Source organism: Aotus nancymaae, unplaced genomic scaffold, assembly GCF_030222135.1.
Source record: "Aotus nancymaae isolate 86718 unplaced genomic scaffold, 86718_ANA_hifiasm-v0.15.2.pri h1tg000030l, whole genome shotgun sequence".
Classification (NCBI taxonomy): domain Eukaryota; kingdom Metazoa; phylum Chordata; class Mammalia; order Primates; family Aotidae; genus Aotus; species Aotus nancymaae.
The window spans coordinates 23397837-23422541 of NW_026988443.1; the positions used below are offsets into that span (position 1 = coordinate 23397837).

General features: G+C 48.4%; 1 protein-coding gene and 1 non-coding gene across 3 annotated transcripts in view; one reads left to right on the top strand and one right to left on the bottom strand.

Moving 5' to 3' along the window:
- CDH3 (cadherin 3) overlaps positions 1-19441 on the top strand; it is a 53925-nt gene extending 34484 nt beyond the window's left edge. For both annotated transcript variants that reach the window (XM_012437365.3, XM_012437366.3), the window contains 13 exons: positions 1924-2067; positions 2290-2445; positions 2551-2695; positions 3562-3737; positions 4755-4883; positions 6064-6249; positions 8682-8923; positions 9305-9450; positions 10773-10994; positions 14999-15205; positions 17087-17217; positions 17611-17757; positions 18606-19441. In XM_012437365.3, coding sequence (XP_012292788.2) covers positions 1924-2067; positions 2290-2445; positions 2551-2695; positions 3562-3737; positions 4755-4883; positions 6064-6249; positions 8682-8923; positions 9305-9450; positions 10773-10994; positions 14999-15205; positions 17087-17217; positions 17611-17757; positions 18606-18815 — 2241 coding nt within the window. In that variant the 3' untranslated portion in view covers positions 18816-19441. The remainder of the gene's footprint in view (positions 1-1923; positions 2068-2289; positions 2446-2550; positions 2696-3561; positions 3738-4754; positions 4884-6063; positions 6250-8681; positions 8924-9304; positions 9451-10772; positions 10995-14998; positions 15206-17086; positions 17218-17610; positions 17758-18605) is intronic.
- A 2246-nt stretch (positions 19442-21687) lies between these two features.
- On the bottom strand, positions 21688-21803 carry LOC135277343 (U5 spliceosomal RNA). Its single transcript, XR_010344957.1, has one exon. It is a non-coding gene; the product is annotated as a U5 spliceosomal RNA (small nuclear RNA).
- Between the last annotated feature and the right edge of the window lie 2902 nt (positions 21804-24705).

Here is a 24705-nt window from a genome sequence, read left to right on the forward strand (position 1 = left end):
TGCATGCCCAGATTGCTGCTGGCCAGGAGCGCTTGGTTGCTGTGGCCATTGTGAGCCAAGTCAACCCTTCAGAGGAGCTAGTGTTAGTCCTCAGCTGCCCACAGCTTGGGTGTGAGCACTGATCTAAGTGGGGGGTAGTGCTTGCAGCTACGCAGCAGCGGTGCCTGAGGTCAGGCCAGTAGAGCCACAAGCTGCCTTGTGAGTAATCACCCAGTGTACTAGGCCCCTTAGATTCCCTCTCCCACCTCCCATCACTTCCTTCCCTTATCATCCATGTTAACCCCAACTGAAGGCAGTTCTAAATGCAGGCCTGCCAATTCCATGAGCCTCAAGGAAGAGGCACCTGGGGTGCTTGGCCACACTTTGTTTTAATTTTTGAGTGGCTAATATAGCCATGTGGTTAAAAAATAAAAAGTATTAATAAGCTATACAATAAATAATCTCCCCTTGTTTGCTTCCATTTGCCTGAAGCCCTCTTCACCCCTCCGATAGAAGACAGTTAACGACAGTTCCCGATTTCTTTCCCTCCAGAGTTTGTATATAGTCTATACTTGTATGTGTTACATGTTTATATTTTACATGTTATCTATTTCGTATATATGTATATATAAACAGCATTTTGGGCCGGGTGTGGTGGCTTACGCCTGTAATCCTAGCACTTTGAGAGGCCGAGGCAGGCGAGGGATCACGAGGTCAGGAGTTTGAGACCAACCTGACCAACATGGTGAAACCCCGTCTCTACCAAAAATAGAAAAATTAGCCAGGCATGGGCGCGCACCTGTAATCTCAGCTACTCAGGAGGCTGAGGCAGGAGAATCACTTGAACCCCCAGGAGGTCGAGGTTGCAGTGAGCCGAGATCACGCATTTGCACTCTAGCCTGGGAGACAGAGCAAGACTCTGTCTCAAAAAAAAAAAAAAAGATTATTTTCCCTCTTATGCAAAAGCTAGGATACTGTTCACATGTCTGTACCTTTCTTTTTCTACTTACCAGTATATCAGCCCAATGTCTACCCTCTTCCCAATATTAGTTTTTTTCTGTATTCTCCCAGACTTCATCCATGTATAAGAAAATATGACTATAGGGTCTTATTTCCTACCCTTTTACACAAAAGATGGAACAGTGCCTGGCATGTATTAAGCACAATGTGTTTGTTAAATAAAATGATAAACTATATTAAGCTGCTCTATACCTTAATATTTTCATTTGACAGCATATATCAAAGATCAGGCTGGGCATGGTGACTCATACCTGTAATCCCAGCACTTTGGGAGGCCAAGGAAGGTGGATCACTTGAAGTCATGAGTTCGAGACCAGCCTGACCAATATGGTGAAACCCCATCTCTACTAAAAATGCAAAAATTAGCTGGGTGTGGTGGCACATGCCTGTAATCCCAGCTGCTCAGGAGGCTGAGGCAGGAGAATCACTTGATCCTAAGAGGCAGAGGTCATAAGAGGCAGAGCTCATACTGTGAGTCATAGTGGTCATTGCACCACTGCACTCCAGCCTGGGTGACAGAGCGAGACTCCATCTCAAAATAAGAAAAAGAGAAAAAGATCTTTCCCTGTTGGCACATAGAGAGCATACTTATTCTTATTTTTAGAGCTGCATAGTATTCCACTAAGTAGATGTGCTGTAGTATATTTTACTGGTCCTCCTCTATAAGTAAACACCCAGTTTCCATTGCAATAATAGGCCCATCTAGGTCTCCTCACCCTTAACTCTTTTTTTAAATTTAACATAGGGTCTCACCATCTTGCCCAGGCTGGTCTCGATCTCCTGGGCTCAAGTGATCCTCCCAAAGTGCTGGGAATATAGGTGTGAGCTACCATGCCCAGCTTCCTTTAACTCTTACAGATGAGAGGATGTTGAATATGTCCCAGCTATTTGCACATCTGGTTTAAGGGGTTTCTCTCCTTGCAGGAAAGAAAGTCACTGAAGGAAAGGAAGTCATTGAAGATCTTCCCATCCAAACGTATCTTACGAAGACACAAGAGAGAATGGGTGGTTGCTCCAATATCTGTCCCTGAAAATGGCAAGGGTCCTTTCCCTCAGAGGCTGAATCAGGTACGACTGTGCCTTCTCCTGGGAGTCACTGGTGGCTGCAGAAACCCCCATCCAAAGGCCTGCATGTGAGATTTCTTGCTACTGAATGTGGGGGCCTAGAGAGGAAAACCTCTCCTATGTGAGCAGATTCTACTATGGCAGTAGCCGTCTTCACAGAGGATTCTTTGTGACGGTCGTGGGATATTTGTTACTTTGTCAGCTGCCGTTTTCTTTTTCCTCCAGCTCAAGTCTAATAAAGATAGAGACACCAAGATTTTCTACAGCATCACGGGGCCGGGGGCAGATAGCCCCCCTGAGGGTGTCTTCGCTGTGGAGAAGGAGACAGGCTGGTTGTTGCTGAATAAGCCACTGGACCGGGAAGAGATTGCCAAGTACGAGGCAAGTAGCCTTTAGTGTTTACTGTAAATGTCTCCTCAGAAGTGGGGTCCTAGGCCTGGTGAGGTGGGTGGCACCAGGCTGACCCCAGAGCTGTGTACCCCACAGCTTTTTGGCTATGCTGTGTCAGAGAACGGTTCCTCAGTGGAGCACCCCATGAACATCTCCATCATCGTGACTGACCAAAATGACCACAAGCCCAAGTTCACCCAGGACATCTTCCGAGGGAGTGTCTTAGAGGGGGTCCTGCCAGGTAAGAGGATTGGGAAGGGGACTGCTGTGGGGCTACTGGGCCCAAACCCTTAAATGCTAGAAGATCCCGCCATACCTGATTTCCTTGGCTGTGTATCAGATTACCTGGGGTCTACTTAAAAATCCAGATTCCCCCCTTCTATCCCAAGGTTCCTGAATAAGAATGATCCTGGAGCAGAGCTCTGGAATCTGTATATTTGAAATTTTCCCCAAAGCTTCAGATGATCAGCCAAGCTTGGGAGCTACTAGCTTTGGAGCTTCAGAGACCTAGATTTGAGTCTTGGCTTTGCCTTTTTACTGGCTGTGATCCTGGGCATGTTCTTGACCTCTGAGCCACAATTCTCACATCTAAAAATGGGAATAATATCCACCTTGAAGAGTGCTGAAGATTAGAAATACCATGTGCAGACTTGCGTAATACAAAGCACCTAACACAAGTCTCTTGAGTGCATGGCAGCCACAGGGAACACAGCAGACTGGAGGTGTTAGAACATGGCTGATGGAGGCTGGGCATAGTGGCTCATGCCTGTAACCCTAGAACTTCAGGAGGCCAAGGCGGGCAGATTACTTGAGATCAGGAGTTTAAGAGCAGCTGGGCCAACATGGTGAAATCCTGCGTCTACTAAAAATACAAAAAACTTAGCTGGGCATGGTGGTGGGCACCTGTAATCCCAGCTATTTGGGAGGCTGAGACAGGAGAATCACTTGAACACAGGAGGCAGAGTTTGCAGTGAGCCGAGATTGCACCATTGCACTCCAACCTGAGTGACAGAGCGAGACTTCATCACACACACAAAAAAAGAGTTCTAGAAGTAGACAGGGCTGGAGTTGGAGCTGGGAGAAAAAGATACTCACCTTTCTCTCCAGGTACTTCTGTGATGCAAGTGACAGCCACAGATGAGGATGATGCCATCCACACCTACAATGGGGTGGTTGCTTACTCCATCCATAGCCAAGAACCAAAGGATCCACACGACCTCATGTTCACCATTCACCGGAGCACAGGCACCATCAGCGTCATCTCCAGTGGCCTGGACCGGGAAGTGAGTGGCCCTTATGGAAAGTGCTGTCTACCCAGACTTGCCCAGGCTGGGGTCTGACTCTGACAGCAGAAACTCCTGTCCCTGCCCACAAAGCCCAAGGCAGAACAGTGAGGACCCACGTCAGCTGGGATGGCTGCTGCTGTGTTCATATGCGGATGCCCCTGGCTCCCTTGGATCCATAGCCCGCTGCCAGCCAATCTCATTAAATCTCCTCCAGGGCTGGGAGGCAGCTGTAAAATGCCTGCTTTTGGTATTTTCTGTAGGTTTTCTCATTTCCTCTTAGAGTGGCTCACTTAGTGTGCACATTACCCAAATTGGTCCCTTGTGTGCCACAAAGTAGAATTAGCTCCATGGATACTGGAGTTGCCGCCTGCTTCCTAATTAATCCCTTTACCCAAATCCTCACTCAAAACTCTTGTCCTCAGGCCAGGCATGGTGGCTCATGCCTGTAATCCCAACACTTTGGGAGGCTGAGGCGGGAGGATCACCTGGGGTCAGGAGTTCAAGACCAGCCTGGCCAACATGGTGAAACCCCATCTCTGCTAAAAGTACAAAAATCAGCTGAGCATAATGGCAGGCACCTGTAATCCTACTTGGGAGACCAAGGCAGGAAAATCACTTGAACCTGGGAGGAGGAGGTTGCAGTGACCCAACATCATACCCCTCCAACCTGGGCAACAGGGCGAGACCCTGTCTCAAAAACAAAAGCAAAACTCATTCTGCATGAAAAAAGAAAAAAAAAACTCGTTCTGAAGCAGTCAAGGGTCAGGGGACAATGCCCAGGCTTTCCTAGGGCAGGTCCAGAACTGTTTGGATCTCTGGTTCCCTTTCCAACAACACCCTCTGCATCTCTTCTCCTGGCAGTGGGCAAGGGGTGGTGAAGGAGTCAGCATTACAATAGGGAGAGACACTCCTCTCTATCCACACACCCCTGAGCCAGTGTTTCCTGGAGCTCAGGGGAGGGACCCTTCAGACTGAACCCACAATGGGCTTCTCCTCTCCTCTCCCTCTCCCCAGAAAGTCCCTGAGTACACACTGACCATCCAGGCCACAGACATGGATGGGGACGGCTCCACCACCACGGGGGTGGCAGTAGTGGAGATCCTCGATGCCAATGACAACGCTCCCGTGTTTGACCCCCAGAAGGTAATGCCCCTTCCTCACTCAGTCCCTCATCAGATAACAAAGGACCAAGGTTTGGCTTTCTGAGGAAACTCTGGAACCAGTCTATATTGCTTCAAATGCCAATCCCAGCACTATGGCTGTGTGACCTTAGGAAAACTACCTAACCACTCTGTGCCCCAGTTCCTAATCTGTGAAAAGGAGATAATGATAATACCTACTGCATTGTTCTGAGTTTCAAATAAAATAATCTATGTATGTTTCTTAACACGATGCCTGAAAATAAGTGCTCGATATGAAAATCTTTGTTGATATGAAAATATATTTGCCTTGTACCTACACCTGCCCATCTTTTCCCAGTGAATGCTTGTGCACCTCCAAGGCAGAGGACTCAGTGCCAGTCAAGGTGCCAGTCACGTCCTCCCAGTTCCATCTTTAGACAGCTCTGAACGTTAGGGCTGATTAAAAATTTGTAATGAGGCCAGGCACAGTGGCTCACACCTGTAATCCCAGCACTTTGGGAGACCAAGGCAGGCAGATCACTTAAGGCCAGGAGTTGAAGACCAGCCTGGCCAATATGGCAAAACCCCATCTCTACTAAAAACAAAAAACTTAACTAGGTGCAGTAATGCATGCCTGTAGTCCCAGCTACTTGGAAAGCTGAGGCATGAGGATCACTTGAGCCTGGGAGGTGGAGTTACAGTGAGCCGAGATTGCACCACTGCACTCCAGCCTGAGTGGCAGAGGGAGACTGTCTCAAAAAAAAAAATGTGTCTGAGCAACTGATTTTCCAGCCTTTGTCACCTGTCCCAGAACCTCTAAAAAAAATTCCTGTTCAGTGCTCCAGCCAGTTCAGGCACCTAGCCCTTCTTGCCACCTTCCTTATTACTCTCTGATCTCAGCTGGATAGGTAGTACACGTTGCAGGGGCTTAGGCATGCAAACCAGTGAGATTCTGGAACATCAGGCCCCTGCGTGTAGGGAATGCAGATACAGGATTGGTGTGGTCTGTGCCAGCAGCTATGAGGCTGATGCCGGGGACATCCTGCTGCTGTGTGTACCCTGAAACCCCTCAAAGTGGGTGGGTGGTCAAGGAAAGGATAAAGGCATGGGGATCCCCTGAGGTTGGATGGAGGCTTCCCAGCCCCTGGAGTGGGACAGTCATTGTCTCTGCTCTGATAGCTCTGTGCTTCTCACACTGACAGTACGAGGCCCGTGTGCCTGAGAATGCAGTTGGCCATGAGGTGCAGAGGCTGACAGTTACTGATCTGGACGCCCCCAGCTCACCAGCGTGGCGTGCCACTTACCGCATTGTGGGCGGTGACGATGAGGACCATTTTACCATCACCACCCACCCTGAGAGCAACCAGGGCATCCTGACAACCAGGAAGGTGAGTCAGTTCGGGGTTTAGACAATGGCTATACCTGGGGCAGTCAGGTCTGCAGCCTTCAGGACAAGGAGCCACTGCCTACCATGGGCTAGTCACCAGGAAACGCACCAGCCCAGTGGCTCCCAATGCTGTTCTACCACTCTCGTGCTGAGGAGTCCCTTTGTTCAAACTAAATTTTACCCAGGAGCCCACTTCATAAATAGGTGAGTCACTGATCTAATTGAAGCAGATCAGTGAAGCCTCCTCCCAGACCAGTGTCCAGTGGCCACCCCAAATCAGTCTCACGTAGAGGGTCAATTTTATTGAAATCCATGTTAACTTTGCATTTACTCTAAAACTCATGTCTAGGTGTTTAGATAACGTTTTAAATCACATAGTACTTTTGCACACTCTTACCTCTTTAAAAGTCTCTTTTGTATGTGTGTATTTTCGTTTTTATTGGGGTATAGGACATGCATTGGGTCAAAAAGTCTGCATAAGACTGGGCACAGTGGCTCACCTATAATCCCAGCACTTTAGGAGGCTGAGGTAGGAGGATCAGTTGAGGCCAGGAGTTTGAGATCAGCCTGGTTAAGCGAGATCTCATCAGTACTAAAAAAAAAAAAAGAAGATAGGGCATCAGTTTCTTTACTTCCTGGTTTACTATGAAGAATGGTGTGGTTTGAGAAGCAAGGTATAAAATAATAATATTTTAAAGACTGGGGTTTGCTGTCCCCTTTTCTGCAATAATACTTTATAATGTCACTTTGACATTGTTAAATGATGTGAAATGAAATTCATTTATAATATAACTACCCTCACTCATAATTCCTAGAAATAGAGACTGTCCTAACTAAAAAAATTCAGCCTGGGCAACATGGAGAAATCCTGTCAACACTTAAAGTACAAAAAGTTAGCTGGGGCTGGGCGTGGTGGCTCATGCCTGTAATCCCAGCACTTTGGGAGGCTGAGGCGGGCGGATCACCTCAGGTCAAGAGTTTGAGACCAGCCTGGCCAACATGTTGAAACCCCGTCTCTACTAAAAATACAAAAATTAGCTGGGTGTGGTGGCATGCTCCTGTAGTCCCAGCTACTCGGGAGGCTGAGTCAGGAGAATCACTTTATCCCAGGAGGTAGAGGTTACAGTGAGCCAAGATTGTGCTGCCACACTCCAGCCTGGGTGACAGAGTGAGACTCCGTCTTAAAAAAAAAAAAAATTGGCTGAGTGCAGTGGCACATGCCTGTAGTCCCAGCTACCCAAGAGGCTGAAGTGGGAAGATGACTTGAGCCCAGAAGGTCAAGGCTGCAGTAAGCCATAATTGAGTGACTGCATTCCAGCCTAGGTGACAGAGCAAGATCCTGTCTCAAAAATTAAAAATTGTACAAAAAAAGTTACTGAATATAAGATACTTTGGGATGTAAAATTTTGGGCACAACTATGCTAGAAAGCATAACTAAGTGATCAGTTCCCCACTTCCATTTGTAGAATCACCCAAATGTAGCAGCGGACACTGTGTTATCCTGGCAGCTCAAAGTGCAAGTCATGTTGATGTCTTCAGAACGGTGAAGAAGCAACTCTTGGGAAAGTCCTGAACAAATTAATATACGACCTCCCCTCAGTAATCGCATTCCTGGAAAATGCAGTATATACCAAAACCACACAAAAACTTGACTTATATGTAAACCAGTTCTGGCCTCTAATAATATTAAACAGATTTTTCACGTCCAGGAGCATATCAATGTCCATGGGGATATTGACAAGTCACATGGGATATGGGACAGATCATCATGTCTGTAACATTCTGATTCTGGGACACAGCATCCCTACCCCAGCCTGTAAATGCCAGTGGTATCCCGTCATTATGACAACTAGAAATGCTTCCACAATTTTGTTTTGTTTTGTATTGTTTTGAGTCTTGGTATATCAACCCAAGCTGGAGTGCAGTGGCACAGTCTTGGCTCACTGCAGCCTCAACCTCCTGGGCTCAAATGGTCCACCCACTTCAGCCTCCCAAGTAGATGAAGCTACAGGCATGCACCACCATGTCCAGCTGATATTTGTATTTTTGTAGAAATTGGGCCTCCCCATGTTGCCCAGGCTGGTCTTGAACTCCTGGTCTCAAGGGATCCGCTGGCCTTGGCCTCCCAAAGTGCTGGGATGATAGTCATAAGCCACAATGCCAGGCCCCTCAATTTTCTCAAACATCTCCACCACTCCACTTGGAATCGGTATTCTAGGGCTTATTAATACAGTTACCTTTAGGATGGTCTGAGAGGCCCCATTAGATGTGCACTGAGGAAACACAGGAGTGTATATGGGACAGGGAAGGGGCAGCACTGTTGCTAGTGGGGGCCTCAAGCCCCTCAGTATTGGCTCTTCTGACATCTCAGCTGTACTGCACAGGGCCTCCTCTCAAAATGCTGGTCCAGGTCCTTGTTCCCTTCTCTCCTAGGGTTTGGATTTTGAGTCCAAAAACCAGCACACCCTGTACGTTGAAGTCACCAATGAGGCTCCCCTTGTGCTGAAGCTCCCAACCTCCACAGCCACCATAGTGGTCCACGTGGAGGATGTGAATGAGGCACCTGTGTTTGTCCCACCTTCCAAAGTTGTTGAGGTCCAAGAGGGCATCTCCACTGGGGACCCCGTGTGTGTCTACACTGCGCAAGACCCTGACAAGGAGAATCAGAAGATCAGGTACTCAGGAGCTGGGCTCAGTGAGCAACATACATGGGTATGTTGGGTGGGTGGGTTATGATGGCCAGCATTTGTTCTGGTTACCATAGAGATTGTTAAATAGGAATATCCCTCCTGCGTAGGTCCTCCTCTTCCTACTCTCTTTGAGACTGAAGACTGAACGGGGGTTCGAGGGCAGGTATTTCTCACTCTGTCATGTACCTCTGCTGGGACCCCTGCATCTGCTGCTTTAGGCCTCCATTGATTGGCGAGGTACATTTTCCATATGATCCTGCTTAGGAGCCCAGAGGCCATCCACCAGTTGGTATGAGGAGGCCTTAAATGACAACATCAGAATTCTATATATTCTGGATGTGACTGATCTCAACTTTTCCTCTTCAGCTACCGCATCCTGAGAGATCCAGCAGGGTGGCTAGCCATGGACCCAGATAGTGGGCAGGTCACTGCTGCAGGTACCCTAGACCGTGAGGATGAGCAGTTTGTGAGGAACAACATCTATGAAGTCATGGTCTTGGCCATGGACAATGGTGAGAGCATCCTCCCAGCCCTCCCACAAGGGCCAATTTTGGTTTTCAGGTCATATGACACAGCACGGGATGTTCCCTCCACAGGCAGGGTATGATGTCAGGGAGGGCTATTTGCAAACCAATCCAGATGGTCAAAGGGGTCTTTCAGAGGAGTCTTTTTTTTTTTTTTTTTTTTTTTTAAGAGACAGGGTTTTACCATGTTGGCCAGGCTGATCTTGAACTCCTAACCTCGTGATCCACCTGCCTCAGCCTCCCAGAGTGCTGGGATTACAGGCATGAGCCACCACGCCCGGCCCTCAGAGGAGTCTTTTAAAGGCTTCTCTTAGGATTCCAATTTCCCTAAAACCCAAGAATTGGGAGGGAGACAAGTATGGTGGCTCAGGTCTATAATCCCAGCACTTTGAGTGGCCTAGGCTGGAGGATCACTTGAGCCTAGGAGTACAAGACTGACTTGAGAAACATACAGAGACCCCATCTCTACAAAAAATTAAAAAATAAGAATTACAGACCAGGCATGCTAGCTCAAGCCCATAATCCCTGCACTGCAGGAGGCTGAGGCCAGCAAATCACCTGAGGTCAGGAGTTCGAGACCAGCCTGGTCAACATGGCAAAACCCTGTCTCTATTAAAAGGTAAAAAATTAGCTGAGTGTGGTGGCACATGCCTGTAGTCTCAGCTACTCAGGAGGCTGAGGCATGAGAATCACTTGAACCCAGGAGGCGGAGTTTGCTGTGAGCCAAAATTGTACCACTGCACTTCAGCCTGGGCAACAGAACAAGACCGTCTCTAAATAAATAAATAAATAAATAAATAAATGATCAGAGTTAGGAGAGTCCCTTCACCTTAGTTTTTGGTTCACCGAGTCCTGAATTAGCCTGTCAGTTTTCCCTTGTGATTGATTGCTAGGGGCTGACTGGACAGTGCCATAACCGATTAGTCATCACACCATGACAGATGGGGGGTTATAATGTAGTTGTCACCCCTGCTTGACATGTCATGAACCAGGACCTGCAGGAAGGTGAGAACTTGCAGCAGGGCTGTGAAGCGAGGCTTCCCTGCAGCTGATCAACAAACACTGAGTAGCCGTGAGGTCGCCAGTAGGTTTCGCTTTGTAGTTATAGTGGCTGCAACTGTGCTGTGAGCAGTTAGTAATGTCTGCTGTGGACTGAAATAAGAATGAAGCCCAATTGGCATGTAGGTGCCATGTATTGAAGCAAGGGCCGGGAAGCTCTTGAGAGGTGAGAGCTGGGCGGTAAACAGGAGCCTCTCTGAGGCTGACTGGGTAGGGCCCAGGGAGCTCATCATATATGTCATTATGAACAGGAAGCCCGCCCACCACTGGCACGGGAACCCTCCTGCTAACACTGACTGATGTCAACGATCATGGCCCAGTCCCTGAGCCCCGTCAGATCACCATCTGCAACCAAAGCCCTGAGCGCCAGGTGCTGAACATCACGGACAAGGACCTGTCCCCCCACACCTCCCCTTTCCAGGCCCAGCTCACACATGACTCGGACATCTACTGGACAGCAGAGGTCGAGAAAGGTACCTGAGTGAGTGGTGGTAGTGGGTGGGTGCCAGCCCCACTGGTGTGCATCTGTTCCACACCAGGATTCCACACACATTCGCATCTAGCATCTTGTAGGGCACGGAGGCAATGGTCTCCTCAGGAACCTCACTCAGATGCTATTTATTAACCTGGTGGAGGCCTTCAGAATTCCATAGGACCCCTAAAAGTCCATTCTAGCCCAACTGCCTTCCTGCATAGATGGAAAAACTAAGACCTCGGGAGGGAGGGAGGGAGTGACCTGGCCCATGTCACAGAGTCAGGACTCAAGCACAGTGATTGTAGCCAACACTCACGGAGCACGCTGACTGTGTGCCAGGTCTACTTCATGTGCTCTGCATAGGTTAGATTCCTTCATCCTCACAGCAGCCTGTGAGCAGGTATCTCTTTCTCTCACATTCACACACGCACTCAGGCACGCATGCACACACACCCATTTTACAGATGAGGAAAACAAGGTTTACAGAAGCCGAAGTATCTTGCCAGAAGCATTATGACTTTAAAAATAATGTCACCAGGATTTTTTTTTTTCCAAGATGGAGTCTCACTCTTTCTCCCAGACTGGAGTGCAGTGGCACAATCTCAGCCCAGTGCAACCTCTACCTCCTGGGTTCAAGCAGTTATCCCTGCCTCAGCTTCCTGAGTAGCTGGAATTAGAGGTGCTTGTCACCACGCCTGGCTGATTTTTTACTTTTTAGTAGAGACATGGGTTTGCCATGTTGATCAGGCTGGTCTTGAACTCCTGACTTCAGGTGATCGTCCCGCCTCAGCCTCCCAAAGTGCTGAGATTTACAAGTGAGAGCCACCACACAGCCTACCAGGATTTTAATCTAGGCAGTCTCACTCACCAGAGTGTGCTGCTGCCTACCATTGTTTGAACTCTGATGAAATAACAAAATGCTTTTTCTTGTTTTCCTTATTTAATTTTTTTACCAAACTCTGTGGGTCAGTATTTTAATCCCTATTTACAGCTGAAAGTGTGGGCTTAGAGAGGTTAAATAGCATGCCCAAAGGCAGAGAGTGATAAGTAGTAGAAGTTGAAGTCAGGCTTTGACTCTAGAGCCCGTGTCAGCTCACAGGTGGCAAAACTGCCGTCCGCCTCCTTGTCCTACGTCTTTCTGATCCACCAGCTCCAAGGTTCTCAGCCTTCAGTGATTGCTTTCAGTTGTCGTGAGAACCAAAGAGGGGTCTTACTGGCATTGAGTGGGTGAGGACCCAGGGTGATGAGAAAGGTGGGTCCGGCCCCATGTGCCTATGAGGCCCCTGCAGGAACACTGTCTCACCTGGTGTAAAATGTTTCCCCTTTACTCTTGGGGCTGGAGTCCCCCAGATGGGAAATGGGGAATCTCTGCCTTTAGATTCTGCCCAAAGAAACTGAACAGCAGTTTCTATTGCTGCTAAGCCCAGTCCAGAAATAACTCAGGAAACCTGCTTTAGACACCGCATTATCTGATTTGTTGTGATTCCTGTGATCTGGGTGTCTATATCCAGCACCTTTCCCTTGGGGAGCCCAAGTTGGTCTGCTGTCACCTCCCTGTAGCCTAGAAGCCATTTTTGTCTCCTTCGTGTATACCATCTAAGAGCTTAAACTCTGGAGCCAGATTGCCTTGATTAAAGACCTGACTCCTCCATTTACTAGCCTTGTGACTAGGAGTAGTTTCTAAACTTCATTGTGCCTCAGTTTCCTTATCTGCAGGATGTGGTCCATATTTGTACCTACGTTCCATACAGTTATTGTAAAGATTAAATCAGTGAATACAGGAAAATCATCTTGTCTGGTATATCACTGCTCAGTAGATACGAGCAGACATCTTTAATGCCATTATTTTCCAACAACAGTTGCAGGTAGGCTCTGTCAAAGCATAAGCATTATGGTTGGCTGGGTGCGGTGGCTCACGCCTATAATCCCAGCACTTTGGAAGGCCAAAGCAGGCGGATCACCTGAGATCAGGAGTTCGAGACCAACCTGGCTAACATGGTGAAACCCTGTCTCTACTAAAGCTACAAAAATTAGCTGGGCATGGTGGCAGGCACCTGTAATCCCAGCTACTATGGAGGCTGAGGCGGGAGAATTGCTTGAACCTGGGAGGCAGAGCAAAATTGCACCATTGCACTCCAGTCTGGGCGACAAGAGCAAAACTCCGTCTCAAAAAAAAAAAGCATAAGCATTACGGCCAAAACCCAATGTTATTAATACCTACAATAGTATTGATAACCTGGTTCTTGACTTTAATGTCATTTTTCTATTTGCCCTTGTCCTGTTGTCAGGGACATTAATCCAGTCTCTACCCCATGTGACTTCAGGCTAGTTCTCTTAACTCCCTAAGCCTCAATTTCTGCATTTGTAAAATGAGGATAACAGCAGTTCCCACCTCTTAAAGTTGTGAGGATCAGGGTAGGGCCTGGCACTTAGTGTCCATTTAGTCACCACTGCCATCGTCATCAACAACTGAGAAATCAGCCTTACAGGATGGTTGGAGATGTTTTAGGGACATAAACCCCATGCTAGCTGCTCCACATGGTAGACTAGTTGTTCAGCCTGGAGAGCTGTCTCTGTCTCCTGCCACCAAATGGGGACAGAGCGGATTCTCCCTTCTAGCCCTTTGACTCAGAGGAGCCCAGTGAGAGTGCAGAGCATTTTAACAGAAAAAACTTGAAGTCTGTGCCGAGATAGCTGGCAAGCCTGGGGGTGGGTGGGGTAGAAATTTGGGGGTTGTTTTTGATTGCCCAAGTGATTGGGGGCACCTCTGGCATTTAGTGGTAGAAACCCGCAATGCTGGGGCAAATCCTGCACGATGAAAACACTTCCACTCAGGCTAACAGCTCCCTTCTGGAGAAGGTTGAGTCTAAACCAAAGGCCTTTCTTCAGAGAGGCCGCTGATATTATATTTGTCCCCCACACACATAGCCCCCTCTCCACTCTGGGATTGCCACTCGGTCTCCTCCAAGTGGTGCCCAGTGTGCACGCTAGGCTGGTCTTTGCTTCTGCTCTGTGGTTAGCCTGCCACCCCCTGGGCCTTGGAAGGCCGGTTAGCCCAATACCTGCTGCAGCCTCATTTCTGGCATCCTGCACTTGTGTGATCACTAATGCTGTGATAACAGAGGTTAGCATCTGATCCGATCTGCCTGACATTAGCACTTACATAACCAAGTCATGTGGATTTAGTTTTATTAATAATTGAATGCGGCCTGGCATGGTGGCTCACACCTGTAATCCCAATACTTTGGGAGGCTAAGGAGGGCAGATCACCTGAGGTCAGGAACTCAACACCAGCTTGGCATAAAAACCACCTCTGCTAAAAATACAAAAACTAGTTGGGCATGGTGGCGCAAACCTATAGTCCCAGCTACTCAAGAGACTGGGGCAGGAGAATCACTTGAGCCCACCAGGCAAAGGTTGCAGTGAGCTGAAATCATAGCATTGCACTCCAGTCTGGGTGACAGAGCAAGACTCTGTCTCGGAAAAAAAATAAAATAAAAAATTGAATGCTCACTTGGAAATACGGGTATTCCATATAAGATTGGGTTAGCTATTGGTGGTTCTGCCTATGATGTAGCCATGCTTTATTCCTTTATTTTCTTAATAAACTTCTTTTTACTTAAAAAAAAAAGATTGGGTTAGCTATCTTTTAGGAAGAATATTCTTTTTGAGGCAAAGAACACTATAGCAGCCAGTGATGCAGAGAAGTTATTGGTCTTGCATGACATGGCTTTTAAAACTTCAAGTTTTAAAAACACTGTGATTATCAAATTTTTAAAACGTAAAATGATAAATTAGTTTTTTTATCCCAATAATCCTTTTCATTATGGTGAATTTTGCTTTAGCTGAAGATCAGCTTTTACTGCTGTTTTCCAAAGTGTGCTTATGTATTTATCCCCATTGCCCACTTGTGGAGGCTGTATTCTTAAACTTGACTCGTAGTATACTCAGATCCCTGCACTCATGGTATCTCATGGCTAATCAATGATCTGTTCACTCCAGGTGACACAGTGGCCTTGTCCCTGAAGAAGTTCCTGAAGCAGGACACATATGACGTGCACCTTTCTCTGTCTGACCATGGTAACAAGGAGCAGCTGACGGTGATCAGGGCCACCGTGTGCGACTGCCACGGCCATGTGGAGACCTGCCCTGACCCCTGGAAGGGGGGTTTCATTCTCCCTGTGCTGGGGGCTGTCCTGGCTCTGCTGCGTGAGTACCAGGCACCCGCCCCCTCTCTGAGGATGAAGGAGTTGAAAGACTGGATTCCACCTTGAACTTCAACTTCTGGAACTAAGAGGCTACCCACATTGCCCGTCTACTCTTAAATATTTTTTTTAGACAGGGTCTCACTCTGTAGCCCCTAGGCTGGAGTGCAGTGGCATGATCTTGGCTCACTGAAACTTCTGCCTCCCAAGCTCAAGTGATCCTCTCACCTTAGCCTCCCAAGTAGCTGGGACTACAGGTGTAGGCCACCACGCCCAGCTCATTTTTGTTTTTTTGTAGATAGGGGGCCTCACTACATTGCCCAGATGGGTCTCAAATTCCTGGTCTCAAGCAATCCACCCACCTTGTCCTCCCAAAGTGCTGGGATTACAAGTGTGAGCCACTGTGCCCAGCCTACTCCTTAAACTCTTAATTCTAGGAGCATCAATCAATAGGTCTTTCTGGGGCTTGTGGAATGTTCCAGGCTTTGGGGATACAGTGGTGAGCAAATACACTTCACCCTGCCATCAGGTCGTCTGGAGGCCTGCACAGTAGTTCTGAAAGGGTGGTTATATACCAGCAGCATTAATATCACCAGAATTCGCTATTATTAGAAAGGCAAATTCTCAGGTCCTGCTCCAGACTTTCTGATTAAGAAATTTAGGAATAGAACCCAGTAATCTGCATGTTAACAAGCCCCCAGGGCGTTCTGATACATGCTAGACTTTGCAAATTACTGCTCTTGTGGGAGGAAACGTTTAGTTAAAAACGAATTTCTTGGCTCTAAAGATAGAACTGTCACAGTTGTTTTTTCTACCTTTCGACTTGGTCCTAACATAGACAACACACATCGGCAGTCAGAGATCAATCACATTAATACAAGAACACGCTTTTGCCCGGGTGCAGTGGCTCACGCCTGTAATCCCAGCACTTTGGGAGGCTGAAGCGGGCAGATCACCTGAGGTCAGGAGTTAGAGACCAGCCTGGCCAACATGGTGAAACCCTATCTCTACTCAAAATAGAAAAATTTGAGATCATGCCACTGCACTCCAGCCTGGGTGACAGAGCAAGACTGTCTCAAAAAATAAATACATAGAAATAATAAAAATATTAAAATTAGCAGGGCATGGTAATGGGCATCTGTAATCCCAGATACTCAGGAGACTGAGGCAGGAGAATCACTTGAACCTGGGAAGTGGAGGTTGCAGTGATCCCAGCTCCTGCCATGGCACTCCAGCCTGAGTAACAGAGCGAGACTCCATCTCAAAAAAAAAAATTCTAATACTGCATTTCACCTAAGTTCAAATTACTGTACCCTGTGAAAGTTGCATTATCTTGTTCTTAGTCTATGGCTAATTTAGGAGACGTGGTGACTAAAAGAGATTCTCATTGAAAGTCAACATCTGCTGGGAGGTTCCCATCTTGACATCCTGACAAAAGATTTTCTTAAGGATCAGTACCACCAATCTGGTTAGACTTATAGCATTATGGGTGAGGAGAAGGAAGTCAGAGTCTTCTTAGGAGGAGGTGATACTAAGCTGAGACTGATGCATGGGAGCCGTGCGTATGCATAGAGTCTGCCAGGTGAGGAAGGAGCCAGTATGAAGGTTCTTAAGGGGAAGCTGCTGGGTGTATTCGAGGAACACAGAGGAGGCCAATATGCCTAGACCTTAGTGGGTAGGGGACTTGGAGGCATAGGCTGGTACCAAATCCTGCCAGCCTTGATAAGGAGTTGAAGTTTTCCTAGGTGCAAGCGAAGCCATTGTAGCATGTTAAGCTCTGGCTACTGAGTGAGGATGTCTGAAATTGGAGGGGCTCTGAGGGCCTGGGGGTCTTAGCCCACTGTGCGCTTGCAGAGGGAGCACTCACATTCCCCAACTCTTGCAGTCCTCCTGCTCGTGCTGCTCTTGTTGGTGAGAAAGAAGCGAAAAGTCAAGGAGCCCCTCCTACTCCCAGAAGATGACACCCGTGACAATGTCTTCTACTATGGTGAAGAGGGGGGTGGCGAAGAGGACCAGGTAGGGCATTGGGGCCTCTGGGATTGGGAGGTGGATGCCCCCAAGGCCACTGGCAGGGCTGTTGGGTCAACCAACTGACCAAATTAGCTGTGTTGACCAGACCCTGGCATGACGCATGAGTCTTCCTCCTCTTCCATCCCCAGTGCTCTTCTGGTCCATTGCTATAGTCTTTTTGGCCCTAGCCAAGTTATCCTCAATTCTGTGTTTAATTTGCTAGGACAAGGGAGGATGGAAATGCAGGTTTTCCAAAATCTGTGACATCATCTGTCTTGTAAGACCTCCCCATGAGCCAGAGTATCCAAAGGGTAGGGAGTGTGGAGTGAGATGACAGTGGCAGGGGAGAGGGAGGGGACAGAAGTCCTTAGTCCCCTTCTCTCCTGCATTTCCCCATAGGACTATGACATCACCCAGCTCCACCGAGGTCTGGAGGCCAGGCCAGAGCTGGTTCTCCGTAATGACGTGGCACCAACCTTCATCCCTACACCCGTGTACCGTCCTCGGCCAGCCAACCCGGATGAAATTGGCAACTTTATAATCGAGGTGAGGTGTGGTGGGCCAGCCGAGGGCCACCCTTTATTCAGACCCAGCACCAGCCACATGGAGAACAAGCATGGGCCTGGAGTCTTCAGTCTGGATTCAAATCCTGACTCTACCACCAAGCAGCTTGTGACCTCTGGCTTGTTTGAGTAACTTCTGGGATTCGTTTCTTCCTCCATAAAACTCTAACTTGCAGAGTGGTTAAAAACGATTAGAAGGGGCCAGTCATGGTGGCCCACGCCTGTAATCCCAGTACTTTGGGAGGCAGAGGTGGGCAGATCACTAGGTCAGGAGTTCGAGTCCAGCCTGGCTAACATGGTAACGAAACCCCATCTCTACTAAAAATACAAAAAGTAGCCAGGTGTGGTGGTGCACACCTGTAATCTCTGTTGCTTAGGAGGCTGAGGCACGAGAATCACTTGAACCCAGGAGGCGGAGGTTGCAGTGAGCCAAGATTGCAGCACTGCACTCCAGCCTGGGCAACAGAGTGAGACTCTGTCTTAAATAAAAAGAAAAAAAACCCCGTATGAAGTATTGCCATTTTACAGACAAGGAAATAGGCATAGAGCTATTAAGGGCTCGCCCAAGGCCACAAAGCTGGTGTGTGGTGAGTTCTGGCCCGGGCTGTTGGATTTCAGTCCTTGCCCTTACCCCCTGGCCTGTGTTACACTGAGCACTTGCTGTGTGCTGGTCCCTGAGTAATGAATTCTGCATGAGTAACGCATTATTTCATTTCAACCTCCAAAACCTTAGGGGAGGGGAGGGATGGGCGCGCAGATGAGGAAATGGAGCCTTGCAGCTGGCGGACGGCAGGGCCGCCACTCCTAACCAACTGTTCTCTGTTGCCGCAGAACCTGAAGGCGGCTAACACGGACCCCACAGCCCCACCCTACGACTCCCTGTTGGTGTTCGACTATGAGGGCAGCGGCTCCGATGCCATGTCCCTGAGCTCCCTCACCTCCTCCGCCTCCGACCAGGACCAAGATTACGATTATCTGAATGAGTGGGGCAGCCGCTTCAAGAAGCTGGCCGACATGTATGGTGGCGGGGAGGAAGACTAGGCCACCTCCCAGCAGGGCTGGGGACTCAACGTCAGGCCATAGAGCATGTCCAAGGGGTCTGAGTCCCCACTTCAGCCAAGGACTTTGGAGCTTGTCAGGAAGTGGCTGTAGCAACCTGGAGGAGACAGGCTGCGAGTGTGACATTAGAGGGGGTGGTCCCTTAGCCTTTCAAAATGGAGGAATGTGGGCAGTTTGACGTCTGCACTGAAAACGTCTTCACCTGGGCCAGGGTTGCCTCGGGCCAAGTTTCCAGGAGCCTCTCACCTGCCGTAAGTGCTCAGCCCTGTGTCTTGGGCCAGCGGTGACTGACCCACGATGACTTTCGTTCTGGAATGGACCCTTTTTAGGCCTCCTGGTGCAACTTAATTTTTTTTAAATGCTATTTCAAAAAGTTAGAGGTGGTTCTTGAAAAGCACAGCCCTGAGCTGCTGGGCCCACTGGCCATCATGCATTTCTGGTTTCCAGACCCCAGGGCCTCCCATTTGGATAGATCGCTGCGTTTTTATACGGAGTGTGTCTAGGTTGCCCCTTACTTTTTATTTTCCCTGATGAGTGCTGTAGATGAAGGGTGAGGACAATTGTGTAGATGTACTCGAACTTTTTTTATTAAAGAGACTTTTCCCAGAGGTGCCAGGGGAGTGAACTCTTTTTATAAATAGAAACTTTATTGGCATCTAACTCACATATGATACGACTCACCTGTTTAAAGTATACATTTTCATGGTTTTTAGAATTCTCAGAGTTCTGGCCAGGTGTGGTGGTTCACGCCTGTAGTCCCAGGACCTTGGGAGGCTGAGGTGGGTGGATCTAGAAGTTGGGAGATCGAGACCATCCTTGCCAACATGGTGAAACCCCGTCTCTACTAAAAATACAAAAATTAGGCAGGTGTGGTGGCATGCAGCTACAGTCCCAGCTACTCGGGAGGCTGAGGCAGGAGAATCGTTTGAACCCGGGAGAAGGAGGTTGCAGTGAGCCGAGATCATGCCACTGCACTCCAGACTGGCGACAGAGCAAGACTCCATCTCAAATTTTTTTTAAAAAAAGAATCTCAGAGTTCTGCAAAAGGAGTGGGCTCACTTCATCCCAGCTTCCTCTGAATGGCAGGGGACTCTCAGGGTCAGCTTCCATGCCTAGGTGGGCTCGGGGAGGGGAGACCTGCCCTCCTCTTTACAAAGTCAGCTGCTCCATGAGAGAGAACTGTTTATCTCTTACCCCAAGGCTGAGCCCCTCCACAGCCCCAGCCCGGTCTCCCTGCAGGGCAGTGTGTGAAGACATCCTCTTCTGCGCTGGGGGGTCCTTGCTGAATGGTGGAGGTTGGGGTATATCCAGCTGTGCTACTTCCTAGCACATCATTTAACCTCTAGTTGCCTCAGAATTTACATTTACAAAATGGGAAGTTTTATGGAGATTAATGAATTAATATCTGGCACATGGTCTGTGAAATTTGTTGGTTGGTAACAGCTACCATTTATTGACTACTTTTTAGGGCCAGACAGGACTTTGATTATTTCCTCTAAAGAAATTCTCACAATCACCCTCTGAGGGGACTTTCCCCATTTAAAAAATGGCCACATTGTGTGTGTGTGTTTTAATGACATCTGGTCATCATCAAAATCAAGCAAAACAAAATTAGAGAACCTGCCCAAGATGTCAGTGCAATTGGAACATTCTTGACAATACCAGGGCACAAATGCAGGAATCAGGAAGAGGCAGCATCATAGAATGATTCTGCTGACGCCCTTGTTAATGTGAAGTTCAAAGTCATCTTTGCAATTAGCCAAAAGGATCTGAACTGAAGCTGAGGAAATTGCTGATGTTGAAATAAACATTTCCTTCCATGAGGGTGACTAATTCTGTAAAGTATCTCTGCTCAAAGCACAGACCCTAACCCTGTGTATCAGTGCCACCTGCTGAATCAGACCCTCTATGCAGAGCCCTGCCGTGGGTTGACAAACCCTCCATGGGATGTTCATGCACACTCAGGTTTGCTGACAAGGCTCTGAAGGATGAGGCTAAGGAGTCTGAAGCTTCAGACCCTGGATGGGGAAACCAAAAGGAAATGAAGTTGGGGTTGGCACCGTGGTCATGCCTGTAATCCCAACATTTTGGGATGCTGAGGCAGGTGGATCACTTGAGGTCAGGAGTTCCACCAGCCCGGCCAACATGGCAAAACTCTATCTCTACTAAAGATAAAAAAGTTGGCTGGGCATGGTGGTGCACATGTATAATCCCAGCTACTCGGGCATCTAAGGCACAAGAATCACTTGAATCCAGGAGGTGGAGGTTGCAGTGAGCTGAGATCGTGTCGCTGTACTCCAGCCTGTGTGACAGAGCAGGATCCTGACTCAAAAAAAAAAAAAAATGGTAGGGCAATGAAGTAGGATGAGAAAACTCACCTGTCCTTGGTCCTCAGGACAAAGCCACCTCCTGCATCTCCCACTGAGCTGCTGCCTCAGATTCCCCTCTGCCAGGGCCCCACTGCCTTTGCTGATGGGGAGTGGGAAGATTGGGTGTCTCGGCCAGCAAACACCTGCTGCCCGTTATCTTCAGCTCCCTTCTGAGAAGCCTGGATAAATCAGAAACCCTATCTTCAGCAGAGGCTAATCATGAAACCAGCCCCTGTTCAGGCTGGCCTTCCTCCCCTTAGATATTTGAAGGAAAGGTAGCCTTTCCCAGCCTCATCTGGCATTGGTGGATGGATGTAGAAACCCCTGGCGATGGAGCCAGTTACCAGCCCTTGAGCAGTTTGGAAAGAACCAGAGCCTGGGCTCTGTGATGGGGACAATATTAAGTCACCCTCTTCCTCTGGGCCTGCTTCTCATCTGCAAAACGGAAGCTTAGGACTCTGATTTTTTTTTTTCTTTTTTAATAGGGCCTTGCTGAAACCAGGCCTCAAAAAATTGGATAAAGACTCAGAATTGTTCCTCTCCATGGAAATCTTTAGTAAAAGGTGAAAGATTTATGCAATCTGAAGAGAAACCAGAGTACAGGACTCTGATCTTTAGAGCCTGTGATAAGTCAAAATATTTTTGACTTATCAGTGCTAAGACACCAGTGCTAACTACACAGAGTGGACACTAACCAGAAACTAAGCACACAGACACCAGAAACAACCAATGTGCCAGCCGTGATGAGGACCATCTGAATGCGTGACTTGCTGGTCCTTCCAAGTTTGTGTTTTAACACTTCGGTGTGCCTCCTTCTGGTATCCGTTTCCCTTATGCATTACACACCTTTTTTTTTTGAGATGTAGTCTCGCACACACTTTTTTTTTTTTTTTTTGAGATGTAGTCTCGCTCCATCGCACAGGCTGGAGTGCAGTGGTGCAATCTCAGCTCACTGCAACCTCTACCTCCCAAGTTCAAGTCCTGCCTCAGCCTCTCGAGTAGCTGAGATTACAGGTGCGCGTCACAACACCTGGCTACTTTTTAAAAAATATTTTTGGTAGGCCGAGCGTGGTGGCTCACGCCTATAATCCCAGCACTTTGGGAGGCCGAGGCGGGTGGATCACGAGGTCAAGAGATTGAGACCATCCTGGTCAACAAGGTGAAACCCTGTCTCTACTAAAAATACAAAAATTAGCTGGGCATGGTGGCGCACACCTGTAGTCCCAGCTACTTGGGAAGCTGAGGCAGGAGAATTGCTTGAACCCAGGAGGCAGAGGTTGCAGTGAGCCAAGATCGCGCCATTGCACTCCAGCCTGGGTAACAAGAGCGAAACTCCATCTCAAAAAAATATATATTTTTGGTAGAGACGGCATTTCACCATGTTGGCCAGGCTGGTCTTGAACTTCCGACTTCAAGTGATCTGCCCGCTTCGGCTTCCCAAAATGCTGGGATTACAGGTGTGAGCCACTGTGCCCAGCCTACACATAAATTTTGCATTATACCTTTTCATAACACAGCATATTGACTTATTGTCCCCAACACATCCAGTTTGGATGTGTTATTTATTTAATCTCCCAATAATCCACAGATATAAATCATTCTAATTTTTTGCTCTTAACAATGTCAAGTAACCTGGAGCATCCACTTATGCAGATGCTTCAAAGCCAGTCCTCCATTCTGCGGGAGGCAGGAGATGGCCAACATGGTCCCAGTTGAGATCAGGCTTCCTTGAATGAGAGGTTCAAGGATGACTAGCCCTTGGATGACTAGCCCTTGAAAGCACCTCTGGGACTCATTCTATTAAGTGAGCTTTTCCCCCAGACTCTTAAAAGGCAAAGTCCCAAAATCCAGGTCCAACAGAAAAGTAGAGCTTTGGTCAGGCATGGTGGCTCACGCCTGTAATCCCAGCACTTTGGGAGGCCAAGGTGGGTGGCTCACCTGAGGTCAGGAATTCAAGACCAGACTGTCCAACATAGTGAAATACTGTCTCTACTAAAAATACAAAAATTAGCTGGGCGTGGTGGTACATGCCTATAGTCCCAGCTACTAGGGAGGCTGAGGCAGAAGAATCACTTGAACCTGGGAGGCGGAGGTTGCAGTGAGCCGAGATCGTTGCCACTGCACTCCACTCTGGGTGACAGAGCAAGCCTCCGTCTCAAATAATAAAATGGGGGAGAAAAAAGATTAATATCTGTCAAGGGCTCGCAAGGGTGCTTGGCACACAGGCCACAGCGTGTTGTCACTACTGTCGTGGTGGTGGAGGGACTCACAAAGCCTGCTAGTGCCCCTTGGGTGGAAACTGCACTTCACAGCAGGAGGAATTCCCAGCAGGAGGAATTCCCGGAGCTTCCCAGCCAGCAGGGAGCACCAGTGTTGGGTATGGTTTCCTCAAAGGCCCTTCCTCTCATGCCCAGCAGAGGGCACCATCCACCCAAACCACTGCCCGGCCCATAGAGCTCCCAGTCCTAGGGCCAGTTGTGCAGGGAGGAGGGAGAGAGGGAGAGAACAGTGGTACTGGCTGCCACATGCCACACAGGGAGTCCGCTGGGTAGCAGGAACGGCCTTGGACACTGATGAAGACAGCGATGGTGGTGGTGGCGGCACTGGCAAAAGCAGTCACTATTTATCAGACTATGACTAGCCTGCCAGTCACATACATGGAGTCAGTTACATGTTTTCCCGCCTCACAACCCTGGGGAGAGGTTTGATCCCTTTTCTAAAGGAAATTGCAGCCAAGTGTGGTGGCTCACACCTGTAATCCCAGCACTTTGGAAGGCCAAGGTGGGAAAATCATTCGAGCCCAGAAGTTCCAGACCAGCTTGGGCAAAATAGTGAGACCCCCATCTCGAGGTGGGAGAAAAAAAGAGAGAACCCATCTCTATTAAAATATATATATATATCGGCAGGGGGCTGGGCGCAGTGGCTCATGCCTGCAATCCCAGCACGTTGAGAGACTGAGGCAGGCAGATCACCTGAGGTCAGCAGTTCGAGACCATCCTGGCCAACATGGTGAAACCCTGTCTCTATTAAAAATATGAAAATTAGCTGGGCATAGTGGTGTGCACCTGTAGTACCAGCTACTGGGGAGGCTAAGGCAGGAGAATTGCTTGAACCTGGGAGGTGGAGGTTGCAGTAAGCCAAGATCATGCCACTGCACTCCAACCTGGCAGTAGAGTGAGATTCTGTCTCAACAACAAAAAAAATTAATTCAGCTGAGTGTGGAGACATACACCCGTGGTCCCAGCTACTCAGGAGGCTGAGGCAGGAGGATCATTTGAGCCCAGGAGGTCAAGGCTGCAGTGAGCCATGACTGCACCACTGTACTCCAGCCTGAGTGACAGATAAGACCCTCCCTCAAAAAAAAAAAAATTGAAAGAGAGGTTAACAGCCACATAGGGTCAGGAAGCAGCAGAGACAGTTTTGGGGTCTAGACCTCCTTGATTGCCAAGTGGACTCTTTACAATTAAGGATAAGAACTCCAGCTGTTTTTAGCCTTAATTGGA